This window comes from Rhodotorula paludigena, assembly GCF_050403205.1.
Source record: "Rhodotorula paludigena JCM10292 DNA, Rt_paludigena_JCM10292v1_ctg54, whole genome shotgun sequence".
Taxonomy (NCBI): Eukaryota; Fungi; Basidiomycota; class Microbotryomycetes; order Sporidiobolales; family Sporidiobolaceae; genus Rhodotorula; species Rhodotorula paludigena.
Window position 1 is genome coordinate 121,586 of NW_027481404.1, and position 21,782 is coordinate 143,367.

The window sequence follows — 21,782 nt, forward strand, 5'->3', positions numbered from 1 at the left end:
CCTTCCCCATCAGTTCTCGTGCCTCACCCTCTCTGTCCGTCTAGTTCAACCCGGTTGTTATATCCATACCCCCTCGCCTGCTGGCACCCGCCTGCCCGCCTCAACGGCGCGGCTGTAAGATCACTGTTTTGCCGTTCTGTGCGCGTGTGATCACGTCGACGAGAGAGGGACTGTCTGGAATCTGGCCGCAGCGTGCTAGCGCGAGGTGAATGGCGGTCGTCGAGACGCGTGCCTGCACGACGAAGAACGCGCCAGAGGCTTGCCTTCGTTCCCGCTTACCTGCGTTGGTCTTGCAGAGCTCGACGCGCACGAGTCTGCTCTCCAGGGAATCCCGTCACTCGTTTGCTCCCTCCCTCCCGCGCGACTCGCCTGCGCACGCGCCTCCCGCAGCGACCTTGCCCGTTGTCCCTTGTCGCCTCGACTTCTCGTCGCTCGCACTCTCAGATCCGCGCAGGACGCAGACTGAGCCACGCGTCTTCCTCGCACTCGCACAAAATTGCACACCCGCCCGACCACCGCGTCGCCCCTCACGCTCGCTCGCTCGCACCTTCTCATTCACCCAACTGCCTCCGTCCGCGCTCGCCTCCCGCCTCGTCGCCTGCACAGTCGAGCACCCGCTAGACACAGCGATACAGACACGATGAAGGCCACCGCAGTCCTCCTCGCCCTCGCGGGCAGCACCGTCGCCCTCGCCTCGGCGCACTCGGCCCGCTCGCCCACCGCGCACAGCCTCAGCCACGGCGGCATGGTCAAGCGCGTCGTCGCCTCGAAGCGCCAGCTCGGCACGGGCCTCCTCGACGGTCTCCTCGGCGGCGGCGAGGGCGCGAGCGACTCGTCGACCGACGGCGCAGACGCCGCGACGAGCGCGCCTGCCGCCGGCGATTCGAGCGCCGCCGCCGCGGGCGCCGACGAGACGAGTGCCGCTGCCGCTGCGCAGACAACGAATTCCGCCGCGGCTCAGACGACGAGTGCCGCAGCGCAGCCGACGAGCGCGGCGCCGCGGGACAGCTCTTCGTCCACTTCGCCGGCCGCGCAGTCGTCGGCTGCGTCGGCCGCGCCCGCGGACTCGTCGTCGGCTTCTTCGAGTGACGCGGCGACGAGCTCGGCGTCCGAGTCGTCGAGCGCGACGCGCCGCTCGAGCGCCAGCGCGGCGACGCAGACGCTCACCGAGACGAGCACGAGCGGCGCGAGCTCGACGGGCTCGTCGTCTGCCCCGTCGTCGTCTGCGTCGGCCGCGAGCGACAAGAAGGACGACGGCAGCGACAGCGGCGGCGGGGGCATCTCGAAGAAGGTCCTCATCCCCATCATTGTCGTCGCGTCGTGCGTCGCCGCCGCGGGCATCATCTGGACCATCGTGCGCAAGACCAAGTTCTCGCCCTCGCGCAAGTTCGAGGACCGCCTCGAGCCGATCGACTACACGCCCGAGTGGAACCACGGCGCGCGGCACGACGACGGCGACGGCGATGCGTTCCTCGCGCATGCGCGCAATGGGAGCGGGATGAGCGGCGGCGCGGGTGCGGCGGCGAGGGGCGCGTATGCGCCGAGCCTTGCGAGGAGCGACAGCGGAAAGACGAGCATGCACGGCGGCTACGGCGGCGCGGTCATGAGCGAGTCGTAAGTCGCGCAGGCCTTCGGTCCCCCTTTTTCTGATGCTCCCCAATGGTCCTGACTGACTGTTTGTCGCTCCTACCAGGATGCACCCCATGCCCAGTATCCCGTATGCCGGTCCGGGCTACGTCCAACAATCGTACTTTGGCGCGCCCGCTCACGGCGTACCTCAGCGTGCGTCTCCTGTTTCTCTCGCACTCGGGCGCAGACGGATGACTAACTCTGCGCCCACATAGCCGGCTACCCGGGCGAGCAAGCCTACGCCTACCCGGACCTGCACCGCGCCGGCTCGTTCTCGCACGGCGGCATGCCCCTCCCGAACTCGCCCAGCCTCGACCGCATGCCGAGCACGGCGCGCATCGCCTCGCCTGCGCCGATCTACGACTACGGCGCTCAGGCTCGCGTGCAGCAGAGCATGCGGTACTGAGTATTCGGAATTCCGCCGTCGCGTCTCGCTTCCCTTCGTCTTTCGCCTGCCTCGATTCCCCAAGGACTCCTTCACTTGTCGCATAGCCTTTTGTTCCCACTCGCCTGCCGCCGCATGCGCGCGCAGCTCGCCTCCGATCTGCCACCACTCTCTCTCTCGCCTCTGAACGGACACTCCCACACTCGTTTCTGTCGCCCTTCCTACAGTGCCGTTCAAGTCGCCCGCGCGCTGCGCCAGCCCTTCACCTTGTACCCCGTCTCTCACACGATACATACCTCCCATTGTTCCTTCTGCCCTCCCGTGCGCGAGGTCCGCCAACTCGGCGGTCGAGGGCATGAGCGCTGGTCGCTTGCGCCTCGGCCGTCCGATTTTGCGGCACCGCGCGTACCGTGGGGGCCGCATTAGTCTGTTCACCGAGCTCGAGTGCAAGCTCTCTTCGTACGAATTCCGTTGCCTGAGAGGTGAAGGTTCGGTCACTTGGGAAGGTCGAGCAGGAGACGCTTTCTCCGTTTCTCCCACGGTGAGTACGGACGAAGGCGCACAGACTGAAACGCATGCCACGCTAGACAATCAGAGCATCACGCGAATTCCATTAGCCCTTGAGCGCGTCAACAAGCCTCTGCACCTCGTCCACCTCGACGCCCAATTCGCCCGCAACAAAGTCCGTCGCCTTGTCCGCAAGCCCCTCCCATTCCTCCTTGTGCTGGCCGAGCTCCTGCTCAAAGTAGGCCAGCACCGCAAGCGTCGCCTTGACCGTCTCGCTCGCGCCCTCGAACCCGGCGACCTCGACGCTCGCGACCCCGCCGGCCCACTTGCTCCCGCAGTAGCGCAGCGCCGCGGTCGAGAACGCGCCGCCGAAGTCCTGCTCGCGCGCGAGGGCATCGATGCGCTCCGAGGGCGAGAGCGACGCCGGGTCCTTCGACTTGGGCGGCGGCGCCGTTCCCGCCGCTTCTCCCACTGCAGCGCCTGCGGCGGGTCCGCCAAAGAGCCCCGCACCGCCACCCCAGCCGACAGCGCTGCTCTGCTGATGCCCAAAAAGCCCGCCTGCCGCAGATCCCCGCGAGCCGAAGAGCCCGCCACCTCCCGATGGCGCCGGAGCCGCAGGCGGAGGGGCAAAGCACGCGGCCATCATGGGCGCGCCGAAGGCGGCCGCGGGTGCCGGCGCAGGAGGAGCGGGAGGCACGGCCGCGAATGTCGAGAACGTTGCGGCGGCGGGCGCGGCCATCCGGCTGCGCATGAAGGGCGAAGCGCCTGGGGCGGGCGGCGCGCCGCCGAAGAGCACGGGCGCCCGCATGGGCGGCGGGGGCAGCGCGATGCGCTTGCGCTGCTTCCGCGCGGCGTCGACCTCGGCTTCGTCGACGGCGACGAAGCTCGTGTGCGACGAGGCGAGCGAGTACGTCTTGCCGAGGCGGACGACGGCGGCTTTGACGGTGCGCGAGACGAGGTCGTCGTCCTTTTTGTCGAGCGACGAAGCGAAATCGTGCTCGCCGTCCTCGAGGTCTTGGATGAGCTTGCGCGCAGCAATGGCGTGCACGAACGGCGCGTTGTCGGCGGTCGACGATCCGACCGAGTGAGCCTCGACCACCGGGATCTCGAGCGCGAGCTGCTGTCCGGACGCGAGCTCGCCGCGCAATGTGACCTTGTCATGGAGCAGGGAAGCGGGAGAGACGATGCCGTACGCGTGCAAGCGCGTGCCAGGGTAGAGGCCGCGAATCGCGCGCGGCGCGAGCTGGAGAGGCGGCGGAGAGGGGAGCTCGACCGGCTTAGCCGGAGGAGCGGGTCCCACGTCTTGCGCGAGCGGGTCGACCGATTCGTCGAAGAGGTTGAGCGGCGCCTTGCTTGACGAGTCAGCCTTGTCTTCAAGCGCGAGCTTCTCGGTGCCCTCGGTGGCGTCGACAACCTCGAAGTCGTCATCGAGACAAGCCTGCTTCATCGCCCTGTCCGCGCTTTCGCCGAAGTCGAGGCGCGCGTTGAGGATCTGCGGCGACCTCGCCGCTTTGAGCAGGCGGGCCGTCTTGCCCGTGAAGCTTTGGTCGCCGTCCGTGACGTACTGCGCAGTACCGTTGCCGACCCGAGCGATGCCATCAACCATTGCCGTCGACGCTGAGTTGCCGATGCCGAGCGTGAAGACACGAAGAGGCTGTTCGGTCGTGGCGGAAGCGACGGCGTCCTTGACGCTGCTCAGGACGGCGTCGAGTTCCCACGCCTGTACAGTATGCACATTGTCAGACCAAGTTTCCGACGAGAAGAGACGGACGAAAGCCGCACGTCACCGTCAGTGAGCACGAAGACGGAAGTGGGCCGCTTCGTGTCCCGGACTTTGAAGACGTAGTCGAGGGCCGAACAGATCTCGGTTCCGCCAAAGTTTGCCTCCATGCTGTCGACATGCTTGGTCGCCTCGTCGAGCGTGCTCTGCAGTGGTTGAAGCAGACATGAGCCGAGTTTCACGAGAAATCAATGCGGAAGATGGAGCGCACCTGGTTGTACGCACGACTGCCCTTCTCCCAAAGTGCAGAGTGTGTCGATCCGAACGAGACGATGTTGAACGTCGTGTCGCGGTGCGGAAGGGAGCGCAAGAGAACGACAAGCGCTTTGCGGGCGAGCGTGATCCGTCCCGCGCCTGTCGAGCCAAACCCCCACTCGCCCATCGAGCCGCTCCGGTCGACGAGAAAGACGAACTCCTGGCCGGTGACTTCCGGCAGCGAGAAGCGCGGAACGACGGTGAGCGAGATAGCTGCCGAGTCCTGCGCAGGATGCCGCTCGACGATGCAGCGCGGACGGTCGACGCCTGCCGACGTGATCTGCAGGACGACGTCGCTGCTGAGGAAGTGTGCCGTCTTGCAGCTGACGCGGGCGAAGTTGGCGAAGGGAAGGTTGTCGGCGTTGCTCAGCGAAGGATCCGGACCGAGTTCTGTCGAGACGGCGTGCGAGGTACAGTCGACCTTTGAAATGGGTGCAGCCGCTTCAATCGAGACGTCGACACTGAAGGCGGCGCCCTGATCACTCGCGGCGACGCCGGCCGGTGCCGAGGAGGGCGGGTCGCCATAGCGGCAGCCGACATGCGAGGGAACGTGGAAGCGGTACGAGTCGCTCGTCTCGCCCTCGGTGAGCTCCGTCACATAGGTCAATTCGACGATGACGGTCTCGCGTGGCATGATGTTGCCGACCTTGCACGTGAACGCTGTGGGCACGAAGTCACAGAGGATCAGCAGATGGACGGCCTTCGGATCAGGCGTTACTGTCTCGACTGACTGTCTGGACTGTCCTGCTCCATCAAGCTCGCAAGCCTGCCCTGCTCGACCGCCTCGTCGTAGGTCGCCCGCGCTTCCTCCTTCTCCTGCACGACCCCACGGATGCGGGATCCGTCCGCTTTGAGCATCGCAAAGGCGCACACGGCGCCGCACGCAGGGACGGGGAACTGGTACGAGCAGTCTAGCGTCTCGCTCGAGTCGTTGCGGTACTCTTGCGTGACTTGGACGCGCGCGGAGAGGTCAACGATGGTGGCCTTGGCGGCCACGCGCATGAGCGGGACCGTCGCGGGCTGGCCGTCGACGTAGTGGATGAGGCCGTGCATAGCGATGGCTGGGATGGAAGAAGGAAGGAAAGAGGCGAGTGCAGCGAAGCCCGAAGAAAGCGGGCGACGAACGGAGTCACAGAAAGTGGGGCCGACGACTCGGTGGCGGTGCAGCCACGGGAGAAGCGCAAAAGTTCCAGACCCGGCGGCCCGCTTTCAACCCGCTTCTTCCGCCGCCGCCCAATTCGCTCTCCTCCTGCTCGACGCACGAAACTGCACGCCTTTGCACGATGAGCGTCCTTTCGACTGGCCTCGGACAGCGCCTCGTCTCGGCTTCGACGGAGGCGGCTGCGTTTACCGAGCTCCCCGTTATCTCGCTCGCCCGGCTCAACGGATCAGCTGAAGACCGCAAGGCGCTGGCAGCCGAGGTGCGTAGGCGTACCGTGGCGATGTTTGCATCCCTTGTCCTCGCTGACACGCTTCCTTGCAGATCCAGGAGGTGAGCGCTCTTGCCCGCGGCTCATCCGCTCGACCTTCTCAGCCGCTTCCTTCCGCTCAATACGAGGGGCGGGCAGCGGGGGTTTTGAGTCGTTGCGATAGACAAGGGCGGTGCTGACGATCTCAACAACTTGCTGCAGGCGTGCATCTCGTCCGGCTTTTTCTACATCTCGGACCACGGCGTCCCTCAGCAGGTTATCGACGATGCCTTCGGCCAGGCCAAGAAGTTCTTTGCGCAGCCGATGGACAAGAAGATGCTCGTCGACCTGCACAAGGGCACCAGCTTCAAGGGGTACGCTGGGCTGAAGGGCGAGAACGTCGACCCGGCGAACCGCGGCGACGTGCACGAAGCGGTGCGTCTTCTCGCCTCGTCCCGCGAGCTGAACGCTGTCGCCTACCCTGGGTGACCAGGCGATCTGCTGCCGACCTGACTGAGTTTGGGGCTCGTCGCTGACTCGCATTCTGACTGTACAGTGGGACATGGGCGACGACTCGCAGCTGATGAAGGAGGGCGCAGGGTCTGGCAACCTCTGGCCGCCCGCCGAGGATCTCCCCGACTTCCGTCCGACGCTGCAGCACGCGTGGGACGAGATCATGGCGCTCGGCAAACGCCTCCTCCCGATCTTCTCGCTCGCGCTTGGCCTCGACGAGCACTACTTCGACGAGAAGACGCGCAACCCGGGTTCCGTCATGCGCATCTTGCACTACCCGCCGCAGTTCGGACCGGTCGACCTCAGGGAGATTGGCATTGGCGCGCACACGTGTGTCGCTTCTCTGCGGTCGTCGAGCAACTGCCGCTGATACTGACTGCCTTCCTCTTGACAGCGACTACGAGATCATCACGCTTCTGCTGCAGCACGGCGACGTTCAGGCGCTGCAGGTGCTGAACTCGCAGGGCGAGTGGGTCCAGGCGCCGCCAAAGCCGGGCACGTTTGTCTTGAACCTGTGCGTGGTTCTGCATGCCTTTCCACACCTTTCCACTCGAGCTCACGAATTGTGTCACCAGCGGCGACATGATGCAGCGCATCTCGAACGGCCTCTTCAAGAGCACCGTCCACCGCGCGATCAACCGCACAGGCCAGGACCGCATGTCGCTCCCCTTCTTCTTCGGCCTCGACTATGACGCGCTCGTCGAGGTGCTCCCGACGTGCGTCACGGCTGAGCGGCCGCCGGCGTACGAGCCGATCAAGGCGGGCGACTATGTCCAGCAGCGACTGAGCGAGACGTACGTCAAGGCGCCGCCAACGGAGTCGGCTACTGCGCCAGCGGTATAGAGCAGCGACTGTGTAACACGTATTATTGGCATGTCCTTCCGGCTCGCTCAGGAGAGGTGTATGTGGGAAGCTTCCCTCTTCGGCGCGACACCCACTTTCCTCTGCGTCGGGCTGAAAGCAGACCAAACGGTTTGCAGAGCCGCTCACTACGCGTCGAGCTCAGCCAGGACCAACCTGCAAGCGAGAGAGTGCGTTAGGTCCGGAGCGGCAGAGCAAAGTCCCGAGAAGAGGCGGGCGAAGAAGAAGGAATGGAAGTGCAGTGGCGGGGTGAGAAAGGAAGGAAAGGAAAAGAATACTTGCCTTGGGTATATCGTAATGCTCAGATAAGTTTTCGAGCTTCTCGTTGAACTCGGCGACGCGATCCTTGTGGGATTTGGCCGCCGATTTGGCTGCGCGCTCGAGTAGCTGTGGAAGCGGTCAACCCGAGTCAGCGCCGTTTCACGTGCTCGACGCCAGCCTCATGACGCAGACGAGGAGGTATACATCGAGTCGAGAGGCGTGAGGGGGGGGGGGGAGGGGCGAAAAAAGAATAGGATCGACGAGGGGAGACGAGGCCGACGTGAAGGAAGCGAAAGTATCATCACGCACGCGCTTGCGCTGAACCTCCTCGAAGCGCCTTTGAGCCTCCGTCTTGTGCGACCCAGCCGGCCCCGCCCCGCTGCTGCCGACGACGGGACTCTCGCTGCGCTCCTTGCCGCTGCCCGCACTCTCCCCTGCGCCGTCCTCTTCGCGCAGCTTCTTGCTCGAACTCGACTTGCTCTTCTTCTTCTTCTTGCTGTGTGTTGAAGAAGTCAGCACGCGGCGTAGACAAGAAGATTGGCCGAGGAGGAGTGGTCGGATGATGAGGCGTCTCGAAGAGGGACAGGGAACAGCGAAGACGAAGAAAGGAGACGCACGTCGGGTCTACTGCTCCTCCTGCACCCTTGAGCTTTAGCGACCCGCCTGGCTTGTGCGCGTAGTCCGACGCGGGCATGCGGACAGAGGAGCAACCCGCCCGCCTGCGCACGCGGCGCCCGCGGCCAAGTCGATGGCGGGCACCTCACATCGGGCCCGGACGCCTCAGGTGCAGCCTCATGCACTGTTCGAGATACTCATAAGCTTGTCGGTGGTACTCGTGTCCTAGCAAGGGACAGGCGATGGACAAATCCGGCGACTTGGAGCCGCTCCGGCCGACGGCGCCTCATGCGAGGGAAGACGGCTTGCCTTCACTCGTCTCTCGCACCTTTCCCTGCACACGAGACAGCCGCAAAGATGCTCGCACGCACTGCACGGACCGCCACCCGCTCTCTCGCTGCCCACGCCCGCACGGCGCCCGCGACCGCTCGGTGCGTGGTGGCCCCCACTTCGCTTTCACGCCCCTCAGGTCGACTAGCGCAGAGACACCTCGAGCATGGCTGACACGCACACGAGCACGCAGTCACTTCTCGTCGTACATTGAGGGCGAGAGCCCGACCTCGCTCTACACCCTCACCGAAGAGGAGCGCATGCTCAAGGAGGTCGGTACGTCGGGTTGCCGTCGAGCGCGACTGCAGCGTCGCCCCGCGGCGTGACGCGCGCTCGTCTGACACGGGTGAGGTTCACTGACACCTCGTCACCCTTTGCAGTTAAGAAGTTTGCGGACGAGGTCGTCGCCCCTCGCGTCGAGGAGATGGACGAGAACGAGAAGATGGACCCGGCCATCATCAAGGGTCTCTTTGAGCAGGGCGTGCGTCATAAGCTCCCTGCCAGCTCAGACGAGCAATACACTGACGGGGCGCGGATGCAGCTGATGGGCATCGAGACGGACCCGGATCACGGTGGCGCTGGCGCTTCCTTCACCTCGGCGATTCTTGTAATCGAGGAGCTCGCCAAGGTCGATCCTTCCGTCAGTGTCTGCTGCGACGTGCACAACACGCTCGTCAACACCGTCTTCCGCAAGTACGCCAGCCAGCACCTCAAGGACAAGTACCTTCCGCAGCTTTCGACCGAGCGTGTGCGTTCCACCTCATGCCTCGATACACATGCACAGAGATGCAGCAGCTGATTTTTGTCGAGCAAATCTGTCGAGCAGCTCGGATCGTTCTGCTTGTCGGAGCCCGCGTCCGGTTCTGATGCGTTCGCACTCAAGACGACGGCGAAGAAGAGCGAGGATGGCTCGTACTACACGCTCAACGGTTCGAAGATGTGGATCACCAACTCTGCCGAGGCCGACGTCTTCCTTGTGCGCTGTCTCTGCGCTTCGAGACCGCCTTGAACCGCTTGTGCTGACTGGCGCCTCTTTTGCAGGTCTTTGCCACCCTTGACCCGAGCAAGGGATACAAGGGCATCTCGTGCTTTGTCGTCGAGAAAGAGATGGGCGTCGAGATTGCCAAGAAGGAGAAGAAGGTGCGTCATAACAGCGCGAAGTCGATGTGCGAAGGCCGCCCTGACTCCGCCTCGCGTCTCGCCAGCTCGGTATTCGCGCTTCCTCGACTTGCACGCTCAACTTTGACGACGTCAAGGTGCCTGCTGAGAATCTGCTTGGTGACGAGGGGCTCGGGTACAAGTGCGTTGCTCGTGCCTTCCGTGCGCACCGTCGATCTTGCTCATCGCCCCTGTCACAGGTACGCCATCGAGATTCTGAACGAGGGTCGCGTTGGTATCGCGGCCCAGATGGTCGGACTCGCGCAGGGCGCCTTCGACAAGGCTGTCCCGTACACCTACGAGCGCAAGCAGTTCGGCCAGCCGGTTGGCAACGTACGCCAATCTTCCGCTGGTCTTGCTGAGGGCAACGCTGAGACACCGTCATGCGCGCAGTTCCAGATGATGCAGTACCAGTTTGCCGACGTCGCTACGGAGATCGAGTGTGCGCGCCTATTGACGTACAACGCCGCGCGCCTCAAGGAGCAGGGTCACGCCTTCACCAAGCAGGCGGCCATGGCCAAGTGGAAGTCGTCGCTCGTCGCACAGCAGGCGTCGGGCAGCGCGATTGAGTGGGCGGGCGGGCTGGGCTACACGCGGTACGTCTGCACTCGCTCGTTCCGCGAGTCCCGAGGCTGTCACCTGACATTCTCGTGCATCACAGCGAGACGGGAATCGAGAAGTACTGGAGGGACTCGAAGAGTATGTCTTCGAACCGTGCGGATCGATTGAGAGTACTGACGAGGTCCCCCTTCGCCAGTCGGCGCGTTGTACGAGGGCACGAGGTGCGTTTCGTTAGTCAGGGCTAGAGCTCTGGCCTCGCTAACGTCGACGACGTCCACAGCAACATCCAAGCGCTCACCATCGGTGCGTGTCCCTCTCGGAGCAAGTTGTGGAAGAGGGGTGCTAACGTGGAGACTGTCGCGCGCCGCAGCCAAGTTCATCGCGAAGGAGTACAACACCAACGCCTGAGCGTAGTCGCCATCTCGTGTATCTTCAACTGCATTGCCGTGTCCAGACCAGCCGAGCAGGTCTCAGCGCGATTCTCGCCTCGCAGCGAGAATAGGGAAGACGTCGCATCGCGTCCGTTCGGCCGCCGGAAAGAGACAGCAGACAGCACAGACGTTACGTAGCACAGCTGCAGCGCTTTGCGGACCTGTTCAGAAGAAGCGGACCGAGCTTGGCGATCGACGTCCCGATGAGGGGCGGGAAAGAGGTTGACTCCGCTCTGACCGCACCACTCGAAGCCGTCGCTGCTGTGAGCCGTCTGAGAGTGCCACCTCGTGCTCTTGCACCATCCAAGACCCGCGTCACTAGCTTCCACCGCCGAATCGCGATTCTTCGACCGACGATGCCCGACAAGGACACCGACCAGCGCAGCCTCTCGAGCTACGGCGACGAGGAGCAGCTCGTGAGCCTCGACAAGGACGCTCTCCGCCACGGCTGAGCCGGCAAATGCAGCGGGCACATGGGCGTTCGCGATTCTTCCTACGACTGTACGCCTCTTCAGCCCGCAATCCCCCTTCCTGTCGACACCTGGGGACATCGCCGGGACCTCGCTCAAGGTTCAACACCTTGGGCGAACTTGCATCCCTCTCCTCAGGGAAGGTCACATCGGGTGCTTCGTCTGGTCTCTGCCGCCCGGTCACCGCTGGAGACCGCGCTTTGCGTCGGACCCCCTCTCCAGCGCGGGCGTGCCAGGGTATACTCTCGCGCGGATCTGCCCCTCGTGCACGTGCGGCTGCAAGGGCCAAACCGTGCGCGAGGATGACCGTGTCGAATCCAGACGTCGCTGAGATCATACCGTTCGAACTTGGAACACGTCTCGTACACGTGCGAAAGGATCGTGACCCTCCGTTTGCTCACTCCATTCCGCCGCTTGTTCGGTCGGCGTGGAGTTCCCTTTTCTCTGCCTTTACCCGTAACCCCCCGCTCCTCCCCTTCGCGCGGGACGAGCGGGATCAGAAATGGGCGGAAAGAACTGACGACCGGAATCGGGGGTTTGCGCCTCTCAAAGGCTGCCTTCGGATACAAGCAGGTGCGAAGGCACCCGCCAATTTCTCCGGGTCTGTGACGAATCGCATGAGCGAGTCTCCTGACGCCGAGACAACCAGATTTTGCACCGCACTTGGGGTCACTTCGAGGGCTTCATGGCCGGTTTCGGCGCGTTGAACGTTGTCGGTGGCGCTCGCCTCCTCTACGCCTACGGTCTTTACAACGGCGGACCCGTTGCTCTCTGGTCCAGGTCCGCTGGCTTCGTCTGCACCAAGCCATTGCTGCTCCCTGACACCCTCTCTTACTCGCTGCAGCATGGTCATCACGACGGTCTTCATGACGATCACGGCTGCTTGCCTTGCCGAGATCTGCTCGTCCATTCCGCTTAGCGGCTCGATCTACGTGTGGGCGGCCGAAGCCGCGGGCAAGAAGTACGGCCGCTTCTTCGGCTTCATTGTGTGCGTCTTCCTTCCGTGCTTGGTTGCGCAAGTCGAGCCGCAGCTGACGAAGCTCGTTCATTCAGCGCATACTGGGCGTCGACAGCGTGGACCTCGTTCGTCGCGAGCAACACGCAGGGCACGGCCGACTTCATGCTGTCGGAGCTCGTCGTCTTCCAGACCTACTTCCCCGGCACGCTCGACAGCTCGAACATCAAGTTCCGTGCTGTTCAGTGGGCCGTTGCCGAGACCTTCCTGTTCATTACGATCATGTCGAACCTCCTCTCGCCGCACCGCTTCGCCTGGATCTTCAAGGCGTCGGCCATCATCATCGCGATCGACTTCATCCTCACCATGATCTGGCTCCCAGTCGGCGTCTCGCAGACGTACGGCTTCCAGGACGCCAAGTGGGTGTTTACCGAGTACTACAACGGCGCAGGAGCGGCCCCAGCCTGGACCTGGATCCTCTCGTTCCTCTCAACGTCGGGCGTCGTCACCGGATGGGATGCGTCGGGCCACATCGCCGAGGAGACGAAGAACGCGTCGCTCGCGTCGGCGCGTGGCATGTTCTGGTCCGCCGCGCTCTCGGGCATCCTCGCCATCCCGCTCCTCATCCTCTTCCTGTTCTGCTCGCCCAACCTCGACGTCATCTTCGGCATCTACACGCCGCAGCCCTTCGTCACGATCTACCAGCTCGCGCTCGGCAAGGGCGGCCAGCTCGTCATGACCATCGTGGCGTGCATGGGTCTCCTGATCAACACGTCGCTTGCGGTCACCGCCGCATCGCGCCTCATCTTTGCCATCGCGCGTGACGGCATCCTCCCCGGCTCCAAGTGGATCGGCAAGGTCGACAAGAACGGCCAGCCCAAGAACGCCATCATCTTCATCGGCGTCGTCGCGGCCATCCTCTTGTGCACCATCCTCCCCTCATCGGTCGCCTTCACGTCGCTTGTGTCGTGCGGCGCTGTCCCGACGATTGCCGCGTATGCGCTCATTCCGACGCTCCGCCTCATCTTCACCCGCGGCGAGTTTGCCAATGCCAAGTGGTCCAACGGCCGCTGGTCGACTCCGTTCTGCATCATCTCGGCCATCTTCAACAGTACGCCTCATTCCATCTCGTCACCCGCGAGGTGCAAGTGTTTGACCTGCTTCGCACTCGCAGCGTTCCTCCTTGCCGTCCTCTTCTCGCCCCTCGAGTTCCCGGTCACCGGCGAAAACCTCAACTTCGCCTTTGCCGTCTTCGCCTTTATCACGATTGCCGGCGTCGTCTCGTGGTGGGTGGTCCCGGCGGACATGTGGCTTGCGCGTCGCGAGCTCAAGCGCATCCACGCGGCGGGTAACGGCGAGCCCATCCCTTCGACGGACGAGGCGACGGCGACGTCGTCGGCCACCGACACTGGCGACAAGGTCGAGTCGACGCCCGCGGCGGCGCACTAGACGGCATACTTGACTCCCACTTGTCAAGACATGGCCTTTGCGGCCCTCGTTCTCCCGTCCCTCCTTCCTTCCGTTCTGATTCCGGTAACCCCATTCTTGTCCCGCTCAAATATGTCATGGTTGATTCTTTCTAGCAATCGACGTCGCGAGAGTGGAGTTCTGCTGCAGCGACCTGCTTTGGCTTGCTCGCCTTGCTTCAGCTTCCGGCCCGCGTTGCTGCCGCTGCACTTTTGCTATATTTTCGCTAAATCGCCGCTGCCGCTGCGCTTTCGCTACCTTACCTGTATTTGTTGCGATGTTTCTCGTTCCTCGTGCTCCGAAGTGTGCTACGAAGCTGACGATGTGGCGATCGTTCCCTCGGTGCTCAAGACTTGTTGGCGACAGCTTCCTGTAACCTCCACAGTTCTCAGCTTTGGCTGGTCCGCGATGCGGCGCCAGTCCGCCCTCGCAGTTGCGCGAAGTCACGGCAGGCAAAGACGACTTTGACTCTGCTCGTTCACTTGCTCTGCCTACCTAGGTATTGTTCGTCGAGATGAAGCGCACTTCTGCCCTTTCGGGGCCGTAAGCGCTGCGACATGGACGAGGGCACTCGTTCGGCACAGCGAAGTGTGCCTCGTCGCGGAGGCGGGGCAGCAAGGGAGCCGGGAACCGACGAGGAACTTTCTCAACGACTGGCCAACGAGAAGTGGCGCCCGCGACGCGAACCAGCGCGAGCTCGCGTGGTTGAACTGGCCACTTGCTCGAACAGGCAGCGGAAAATGAGCGCAGAGCTCGAGAACTCGGGGTGCAGATAGGAAGGGAAGTGGGATCGTCGGCCCTCGTTCTCATTTCTCCCGTTGACTTGGAGGTGACGCGGTTCCGGACTGCAGCTCAAGATCGAGCAGCAGCATCCGTCTGCGAGGTGAGCAGCACGACGAGTGAAGAAGCCGACGGGACGGAGAGACACCACGCGAGCCGAGGGTGCAATCGCCTTGCCTCGTGTGAGCGCGCGTGCCCTGGTCCCTCTGCCTTGCACGCCGCGCTCGGGCTCGAGTCGGCCGCACCCTACGCGGACACCCAGCGGACTCCCCTTCCCTGCCCTGCGCAGGCTTCCTCAGCTCAGCGAGAGCGTTAACGCGGGGAGACGCACAAGCGGCGCAGGTCGGCTTGCGAGGAAGCATCCGGGACTTAATCGCGGTGGACCCTTGATGCGGAGAGTCGGGCGATCAAGTTTTGGGGCAGGAGGGGCCCAGGAACGCTGAGAAGGGACGGCGGCCGGGTCGAGGCCTCTGCCGAACAAACCCTCGCGGCCGCCTTGCTCGACCGGGCGCTTCCCACGCGAGGGCGAACCTGCGCCACGAGACTCTGAGCGCCGCTACCGAGTGCGCGCCCAAGCCACTCGCGCCCAGCGCCCTCAGGATGCAGGCTGCGCCCACAGCGCTGCACACCCCTTCTCCCGGGCCCCTCTCGTACGCCGAGCCACCCGGTCCTGGTCCTGGTGCGCCCGGCCCCACTCTGCCCGCTGCTGCTGCTGCTGGCCCAGTCCGACTCCCGCCTGTCAACCTGCCGCCTGCCGGATTTCTTGACGCTCCTGTGAGTCTCGCTCCCCTAGGCGTCCCTTGTCCTTGGTGCTGGCGACTGGCACAAGCGCGTTCGCGGCTCTGCGAGGCTCAAGCGCACAGCGCTACAGAGGGGTCGACGTAGCCCGACACAGTCGAGCGGATTACGCTGACTGCCTGTGGTACTTCGCGTGCCGACAGGGGTATTCCGCCGGCCGTCGCCAGAGCATCAACTCCGACCCCATCCTCCACGCCTTCTCCGCTGCGCAAGAATCGCACGCCCCGCACGCCGAGTCGTTTCACGCGCACCCGCCTCCCCTGGACCGTCGTACGTCCGCCGAGCACGCCGCCAACGGTGCCGCATTCGCGCATTCGCAAGGTCTTGACCAGGGCATGGAGGTGCTGCGTGCCCATACGCCTGCAAACCCGCAATTCGGCACGGGCAGCATGCACGACCGCTTTCCTCCGACGTCGAGCCACGACGCCTACCAGTTTGGCGTGGCGACGTACTCTGCCGCGCCTCCGCATTCGCACGCACCTCCGCCCTCCCTGCCCTTCAGCCAACTGCCCAGCGTAGGGCCTGCGTCTGCGTACCGCTTCGGCGGCCCGTCACAGACGTCCACCCCGCTCGACGCCCCGTCCTACTTCGACTATTCGATGCGGCGGCATTCTCTTTCCAACAACATCAACGGCACGGCTTCTCCGGAGCGCGGCATGCCTCCTCCGCAGGAGCACCACCCCAGCCCGTCCCCCGGACTGAAGCGCAAGACCTCCGGCGACGACCCGAATGGCGAGCACGGCTACGGCTACCCCCCGCCGGCTTTCCCGCATCCGCCGTCTCACCTTACGAACCAGCCGCCGCACCCGAAACGGCGCACGTCCTCGCTCACCTACGACAAGCTCAACAACTTGAGTCTCTCGGAGCAGCAGCGCAGGGACTCGTCATACGGGCCGCTGAGCCCGTGGGAGGAGGACCGGCGGGGAAGTAACGAGAGCTATGCGAGTCAGAGCAGCCTCGGTGGCTATTCGGCGACATCGTACCAGCCAGGTCATCACGCTGTGCAGGGCTACGAGCAGCGACCCGCGTCGGCAGCGGCACACGGTCCGCCCGCGGTTGGGCAGCAGCACGCTCTCGGCCCGGGACCGGCTTGGGACGGGCAGCATATTGGCCCGCGAGGTTCGGTCTCGCGCGGGCCTTACGACGGCGATGCGAGCGCTTTTGCGCGCCGGCCGAGCATTCCCAGCGTCAGTCAGATGATGCAAGGCCAGCAGCCCTTCTACTCGGCCCCGCCTCCGCCCGTTCCGCATCCTCTCCCTTCCCCTCACTCTCAACCACCGTCCAGCTATCCTCCGCACTCGCGCAACCTCACGCAGCCCTCTCTCCTCGTCTCTTCCGTCCCCCACACCCCTACCGAGCACGACGAGCTGCACTCTCGCACCACCTCGACTACGTCCTACTCCTCCCTCCCGCAACAGCACGCCTCGGGTCCTCCACCTGGCCCGCCGGCGCCCTGGGCGCGAGGCCCGCCTGCTCCGCCGTCGCGGCAGAACTCGTCGGGCTCGGTCAGCCTCGACCCATCATCGGCCTTTGCGCCTGGACAGGGCCCACCGAAAACGGACACGCCGTACTCTCGCAGTCCCGAGCTGCGCGTGAGTCACAAGCTCGCCGAGCGCAAGCGCCGAAAGGAGATGGCGCAGCTGTTCGAGGACTTGCGCGACCAGCTGCCGTTCGAGCGCGGTCTGAAGGCGAGCAAGTGGGAGGTCCTGAGCAAGGGTGCGATCTTCACGAGCTTGTCGCTTATTGAGTACAGGAGCTGACTCGTCAATGCTCGCAGCGGTCGACTACATCACCTCGCTAAAGGAGTACACGAACGGCCTCGCTCAAGACAACAAGGCGCTGCGCGAGCACTTCAACCTCGGACCCGGTCCCGAGCTCGTCTCGCCCGGTGCGCTCGGCCCGTCTGATGAGACTGCGCCGCGCGTACCGCTCGACTCGTCGGACGGGCGCACTTCGCACGAGGCTAGTCCGATGCCGACCTCGAACGGCGGGCACCATGCCGGTCCGCCTCGCGTGTCATCAACGAACGGCTCAGCTGTCGATGGCTGGCAGCCGCCGTCGCGGCCGGCGTCGCAGCAGCAGCGCGGCCGGAGCACGAGTCACGCATCGCCCGCGCCGCCCGTCCCGCTGAAGCCGCAGCAGCTTCCGCCGGGCGTGTCTGCTGAGGTCATGCCGCCTCAGCCGAGCCCGCCGCTGTCGCAGCACTCGGGTACACTCTCGCCCCCGCTGGCGCAGAAGGGCTCGCCGCTCGTTGACGGAGCGTCGGGAGGCAAGGCGAGCCCGGTCCTCCTGCGCGATACGTCAGCGATGGTGGAGCAGCAGTCTTAGTTCGCGCCGTCTGTCGGCGGCAGCACACACACATTCGACCCCGCCTTCCATCGCCCGTCCCGCGACGCCGATACATCCATCAACGCGTCCTTATCGCCTGTTCAGCACTAGATTTCTCAGCGCTCCATCTTCTATTGACCCCGGCGGCGTCGTCCCGCCGGGGAGAAAACACTCTGTTTGTACCGAGTAGCTCATGGTATTCCCCTGCGGTCAGCGTGGCTCCCTCTCACGGCCTGTCTCCCGCGTCTCTCCTCTCCTCTCGTCGAATTGTAGACATCTTCCTCAGCTGTTGCGAACACGTTTCTTGGCCATATTTGTGTGTGTGCGGAGGACACGATCTGCGGTGAGTTGGGCTTCAGGCACAACGAGGTCCGTTCTCTGCGCTCTCCTGTCGCTGTGTTGCGTTGCGCTGTGATCCACTCGATCGTTCGCACGGTTGCTGGCAACAGGAGACGCTGAGGCGGTTTCTCGCAGACCTATGCCGTTGGTGACTTTCGCGTCTCGTTCCGTTTCTCGTCGCCCTCGCTTCTTCGCTTTCCTCTTTTCTCGTCGCTCTTTCTCGGTCTTCTCTCCTCTCCTCCACGCTCCCTACTTTCCCGCTCTCTTCTCTCTCTTGTGTGAAAGCCGGCCTTCCACCCCATCTCGTCGCTTTCGTTCTCCCCCGCAACCGCACGAACCTCTCGACATGGTCTCGCTCCGCCTCTTCCTTGCCGCGGCTCTTGCAGTCGCTCCCAGTCTTGCGCTCGCCGGCGACATGTCTGCCGCCTCGAACGACTGCGACAAGCCCGCCGTTTCTGCCTTGAGGAAGGCGAGTGTCTGTCAACGGCCAACGTCCGGTGGGCGCTGAACCTATTCGCTCTACAGCACTGGGGCCAGCACAAGCACGGAAGGCACAGCTCTGACCTGACGAACCGCTTCAGCCGCTTCTGGCAGTGGCACAAGGAGCACTCGTCCGGCTGGTCCGGATCGAACGAGTGGAGCTGGGCCACGACCATCACCTACGGCGGCGAGGCGGCGGCAGGCAAGACAGCTGTACCCGTGCAGCACGAGACATCGATCTCGCGAGCCGCAGCCACTTCCGCCGTCGAGAACGCGGACCTCGAGGCCCAGCCGCGAACGACGACCCGCCGCCGCACGACGACCTCGCGCGCGGCGCCTACTACGCTTCGCGCCTCGAAAGAACGCAAAGTGACCTCGAGGCCGCCGGTGACCACCACCCGCGTCGCACACACGATCTCAGCTGCGCCTCCGAAGACTACCTCGGCAGGCGGTTCGGGCTCAACGGGCGCTGCGGGCTCGGTCCAGAAGGTCGCACTCGACGCGCACAACGAGTTTCGTGCTAAGCACGGTGTCTCGGCCCTTACCTGGCGCGTTCCGCGTCCGACGTGCACCTGTGCAGAAGGCTGACCGCGACAATCCTTGCCCGCAGGTCTAACGAGCTCGCCTCGGCCGCACAAGCGTGGGCAGACAAGTGTGAGCGCTCTTGTCTCCTGACCTCCGATCGAGTGCCGCCGAGGCTTCTGATGCTCGGAGCGGGCACCCTGACCCTGCGCTCACCAACTTGCGCACAGGCGTTTTTGAGCACGGTGGCGGAAAGGCCATCCATGCCGGAGAGAACCTCGCGGCGGGTACTGGCTTGACCGTCGAAAGCGGCATCCAGATGTGGTACAGTGGGTTCACGGTTATCCGAATAACGTCGCGCAAGTTGACCTTCTCAGCCCGCAGACGAGGTCGGGCAGTACGACTTTGACGACCCCTCGTACAATGAGGCCACCGGGCACTTCACGCAGCTCGTCTGGAAGGGTACGACCGAAGTCGGCTGCGCTTTGTCGACGTGCTCGCCGGTCAAGGGCGAGGGCTTCAGCTGGAACGGCAACTTTTTGGCAAGTGCTTCTTGGAGCAGTCGTTGTCTGTTTCTCATACGACTGACAGTGATCACCGTTTCATGTGCAGGTCTGCGAGTACAAGTCTCCGGGTGCGGCCTTACTCATGCCTCAGCCTCATCGCTTCGATCTCACTCTCGCGCTTGGTCATTCGCTCACAGGCAACATTGTCGGATTCGACGCCACCGGCACGGCCAAGTCATTCGGCGACAACGTCCTCGCCGCCCTCTCGTGAACGGCTCGCCGATCTCTCCGACTGGTTCGGAGGTGTTCCCACGCTCGTTTCTTCCGTTCCTTCAATTTTCTTGTAGTCCGGACGTGCCGCGACAGGGACGAGCTGGTACTAGTCGCGACTCTGGCAGTCTGCGTTCCGCCAATGCATCGCAACTCGCACAGAATGCTGGCTCGTTTCGTTGCGCTGCTCAACGGCACGTCCGGGTACGTGAGTAATCGCGCGCGGGCTAGACGCGCTTCGCTTGATTCGCTGGTAGGTGAGTACAGACGCAACGGCTTCGCGAAGTCGTTCGCGGTCCGCGTCGACGCGCAGAAGGCCCGACCGGCGCGCGCGACTTCTCGTTGCGCTGGCCGGGCACTTGCTCGCTCTTATCGCCCTCGTCGTCTGTTCCCGCTCGGTCCTTTGTGCGGCTCCATTGTGCCATAGACAGATTGCTCGGCTGTGCCTTGCGTCCAACTCCTTCCCTTCGTTTCCCACATCCTCACTTCCTCATCACTCAACCGCTGCAATATGCGCACTACCGCTCTCCTCGCCGCGGCAGCCATCGCGGCCGCTCCCGCGCTCGGCTACCACGTCGAGCGGTCGACTGGCGCGAATCACGCGTCCCGCAAGTGCATCGAGTTCGCTGCAGGCGGCGATGTAAGTCTCATTCCGCTCATCACTGGGCGCGACCCGGCGCAACGGCTCACCTTTTGGTCGCTTTGCCTGGGCTCTGCAGCACTGCCTGAAGTTCGCCGAGCGCAGCAATGTAGTCGCTGCACCCGCGAAGCAGCGCCTCGCGCGCTCGCGCGGCATCGAAGCCATCCCGACCTCGCGCGCCTCTGGCGGCCCTTCGACTGCCCGCCCGACCATGGTCACGTCGAGGCGCCCCGGCTTCCACGGGACGCACACGAGCAGGCACGGTCACAGCGCGCTGCCAACCTCGGTGGCCGCGTCGTCCGTGACGACCGAGGCGGCGCATGTCGAGACGACCTCTTCGTCGGAGCAGCCGGAGTCGACTACCTCTACTACCCAGGCGTTGCTCCAGACTACTAGCACCACCACGACTTCGTCGCAGGCTGCTCTTCAGACGACGACCTCGAGCGAGCAGCCCAGTTCTTTGACGACATCGACCTCGAGCGAGCAGCCGAGTTCTGCGACGACGACGACCCCTCCCGCTGTAACGACTACCACGAGCAGGACCACCACGACCACCACGACCACCACGACCACCACCACGACGAGCACTACCTCGCAGCCACCCGTCGCAACGCCTGCGCCTGCCGACCCCGTCGAAGCTTCTGCTCTCGCAATCCACAACCAGCTTCGTGCTAGGCACGACGCTCCTGCGCTCACCTGGTGCGTGCAAGTTACCCTGCCCACTGACTCCGCAGCTAACACAGAAGGCCGTGCAGGTCCACCGAACTCGCGTCTGCTGCGCAGACGTGGGCTGATGCATGCGCGCTTTCGTCCCCTCTCCGGCCTGTCCACAGCAAACACTGACACCTGGGTGTTTATAGGTGTCTTTGAGCACGGTGGTGGAGCTGGGCTCGGTGCGGGCGAGAACTTGGCTGCCGGCTACGGAAGCGTCGACGCAGCTGTTCAGGCTTGGTACGGTACGTTTAGCTCGTTTCCACTCTGCATGTTGCGGACTCGCCTGACCCTCGTGAAACAGACGAAGTTGCCGACTACGACTTCAACAACCCGGGCTTTAGCTCGGCTACCGGACACTTCACTCAGCTTGTCTGGGTCGGGACCAGCCAGCTCGGCTGCGCAGTGACTAACTGCTCTGGTCTCGGCGACTACCTCGTGCGTATATGACCTTCGTTTGCACTGCTCAGGGCTGACGGCTTCTTGCTCTGGCAGGTCTGCGAGTACCTCGAGGCCGGTGCGTTAAATTCCTCACTCCCATCCTCGCATCGCTCGACTGACGCCGTGGTTTGCTCCCATCCGGCCATGCAGGCAACATTGTCGGCGGTGACGGCATCTACTTCCGCGAGAATGTCCTGCCCGCCTCCGCCTAGAGCGCCGCGAGAATGTCCTGCCCGCCTCCGCCTAGAGCGCCGCGGGGGGGGGGGGGGGGGGGGGGGGGGGGGGGGGGGGGGGGGGGGGGGGGGGGGGGGGGGGGGGGGGGGGGGGGGGGGGGGGGGGGGGGGGGGGGGGGGGGGGGGGGGGGGGGGGGGGGGGGGGGG

General features: G+C 64.3%; 9 protein-coding genes across 9 annotated transcripts; 7 read left to right on the plus strand and 2 right to left on the minus strand.

Moving 5' to 3' along the window:
- Positions 1-640: 640 nt before the first annotated feature.
- JCM10292_007370 (uncharacterized protein) lies at positions 641-2,035 on the plus strand (the record flags this gene model as incomplete). The annotated part of the gene is made up of 3 exons (XM_076651644.1): positions 641-1,614; positions 1,694-1,782; positions 1,845-2,035. The coding sequence occupies 3 exons, from the start codon at positions 641-643 to the stop codon at positions 2,033-2,035; spliced, it is 1,254 nt and encodes a 417-aa protein (XP_076502842.1).
- A 592-nt stretch (positions 2,036-2,627) lies between these two features.
- Positions 2,628-5,609, minus strand: JCM10292_007371 (VIT and vWA domain-containing protein; the record flags this gene model as incomplete). Its single annotated transcript, XM_076651645.1, has 4 exons — positions 2,628-4,241; positions 4,304-4,447; positions 4,513-5,216; positions 5,288-5,609. The coding sequence occupies 4 exons, from the start codon at positions 5,607-5,609 to the stop codon at positions 2,628-2,630; spliced, it is 2,784 nt and encodes a 927-aa protein (XP_076502843.1).
- Positions 5,610-5,839: 230 nt separating this feature from the next.
- On the plus strand, positions 5,840-7,321 carry JCM10292_007372 (isopenicillin N synthase family dioxygenase; the record flags this gene model as incomplete). Its single annotated transcript, XM_076651646.1, has 6 exons — positions 5,840-5,977; positions 6,040-6,048; positions 6,188-6,400; positions 6,522-6,808; positions 6,873-6,992; positions 7,054-7,321. 6 exons carry the CDS (start codon positions 5,840-5,842, stop codon positions 7,319-7,321), a joined length of 1,035 nt encoding a protein of 344 aa, XP_076502844.1.
- A 159-nt stretch (positions 7,322-7,480) lies between these two features.
- JCM10292_007373 (DUF1754 domain-containing protein) lies at positions 7,481-8,294 on the minus strand (the record flags this gene model as incomplete). Its single annotated transcript, XM_076651647.1, has 3 exons — positions 7,481-7,726; positions 7,910-8,096; positions 8,218-8,294. 3 exons carry the CDS (start codon positions 8,292-8,294, stop codon positions 7,481-7,483), a joined length of 510 nt encoding a protein of 169 aa, XP_076502845.1.
- A 278-nt stretch (positions 8,295-8,572) lies between these two features.
- JCM10292_007374 (acyl-CoA dehydrogenase) lies at positions 8,573-10,672 on the plus strand (the record flags this gene model as incomplete). Its single annotated transcript, XM_076651648.1, has 13 exons — positions 8,573-8,646; positions 8,739-8,821; positions 8,926-9,026; positions 9,087-9,293; positions 9,372-9,521; positions 9,587-9,685; positions 9,751-9,845; positions 9,904-10,036; positions 10,097-10,299; positions 10,365-10,402; positions 10,461-10,485; positions 10,545-10,567; positions 10,635-10,672. The coding sequence occupies 13 exons, from the start codon at positions 8,573-8,575 to the stop codon at positions 10,670-10,672; spliced, it is 1,269 nt and encodes a 422-aa protein (XP_076502846.1).
- A 379-nt stretch (positions 10,673-11,051) lies between these two features.
- On the plus strand, positions 11,052-13,569 carry JCM10292_007375 (uncharacterized protein; the record flags this gene model as incomplete). The annotated part of the gene is made up of 6 exons (XM_076651649.1): positions 11,052-11,111; positions 11,718-11,738; positions 11,815-11,945; positions 12,010-12,153; positions 12,219-13,231; positions 13,295-13,569. 6 exons carry the CDS (start codon positions 11,052-11,054, stop codon positions 13,567-13,569), a joined length of 1,644 nt encoding a protein of 547 aa, XP_076502847.1.
- Positions 13,570-14,967: 1,398 nt separating this feature from the next.
- Positions 14,968-17,493, plus strand: JCM10292_007376 (uncharacterized protein; the record flags this gene model as incomplete). The annotated part of the gene is made up of 3 exons (XM_076651650.1): positions 14,968-15,141; positions 15,309-16,881; positions 16,943-17,493. 3 exons carry the CDS (start codon positions 14,968-14,970, stop codon positions 17,491-17,493), a joined length of 2,298 nt encoding a protein of 765 aa, XP_076502848.1.
- A 685-nt stretch (positions 17,494-18,178) lies between these two features.
- JCM10292_007377 (uncharacterized protein) lies at positions 18,179-19,611 on the plus strand (the record flags this gene model as incomplete). The annotated part of the gene is made up of 7 exons (XM_076651651.1): positions 18,179-18,307; positions 18,358-18,860; positions 18,923-18,966; positions 19,065-19,163; positions 19,219-19,376; positions 19,447-19,468; positions 19,538-19,611. 7 exons carry the CDS (start codon positions 18,179-18,181, stop codon positions 19,609-19,611), a joined length of 1,029 nt encoding a protein of 342 aa, XP_076502849.1.
- Positions 19,612-20,121: 510 nt separating this feature from the next.
- JCM10292_007378 (uncharacterized protein) lies at positions 20,122-21,614 on the plus strand (the record flags this gene model as incomplete). Its single annotated transcript, XM_076651652.1, has 6 exons — positions 20,122-20,250; positions 20,330-20,918; positions 21,111-21,206; positions 21,266-21,399; positions 21,457-21,478; positions 21,553-21,614. 6 exons carry the CDS (start codon positions 20,122-20,124, stop codon positions 21,612-21,614), a joined length of 1,032 nt encoding a protein of 343 aa, XP_076502850.1.
- Between the last annotated feature and the right edge of the window lie 168 nt (positions 21,615-21,782).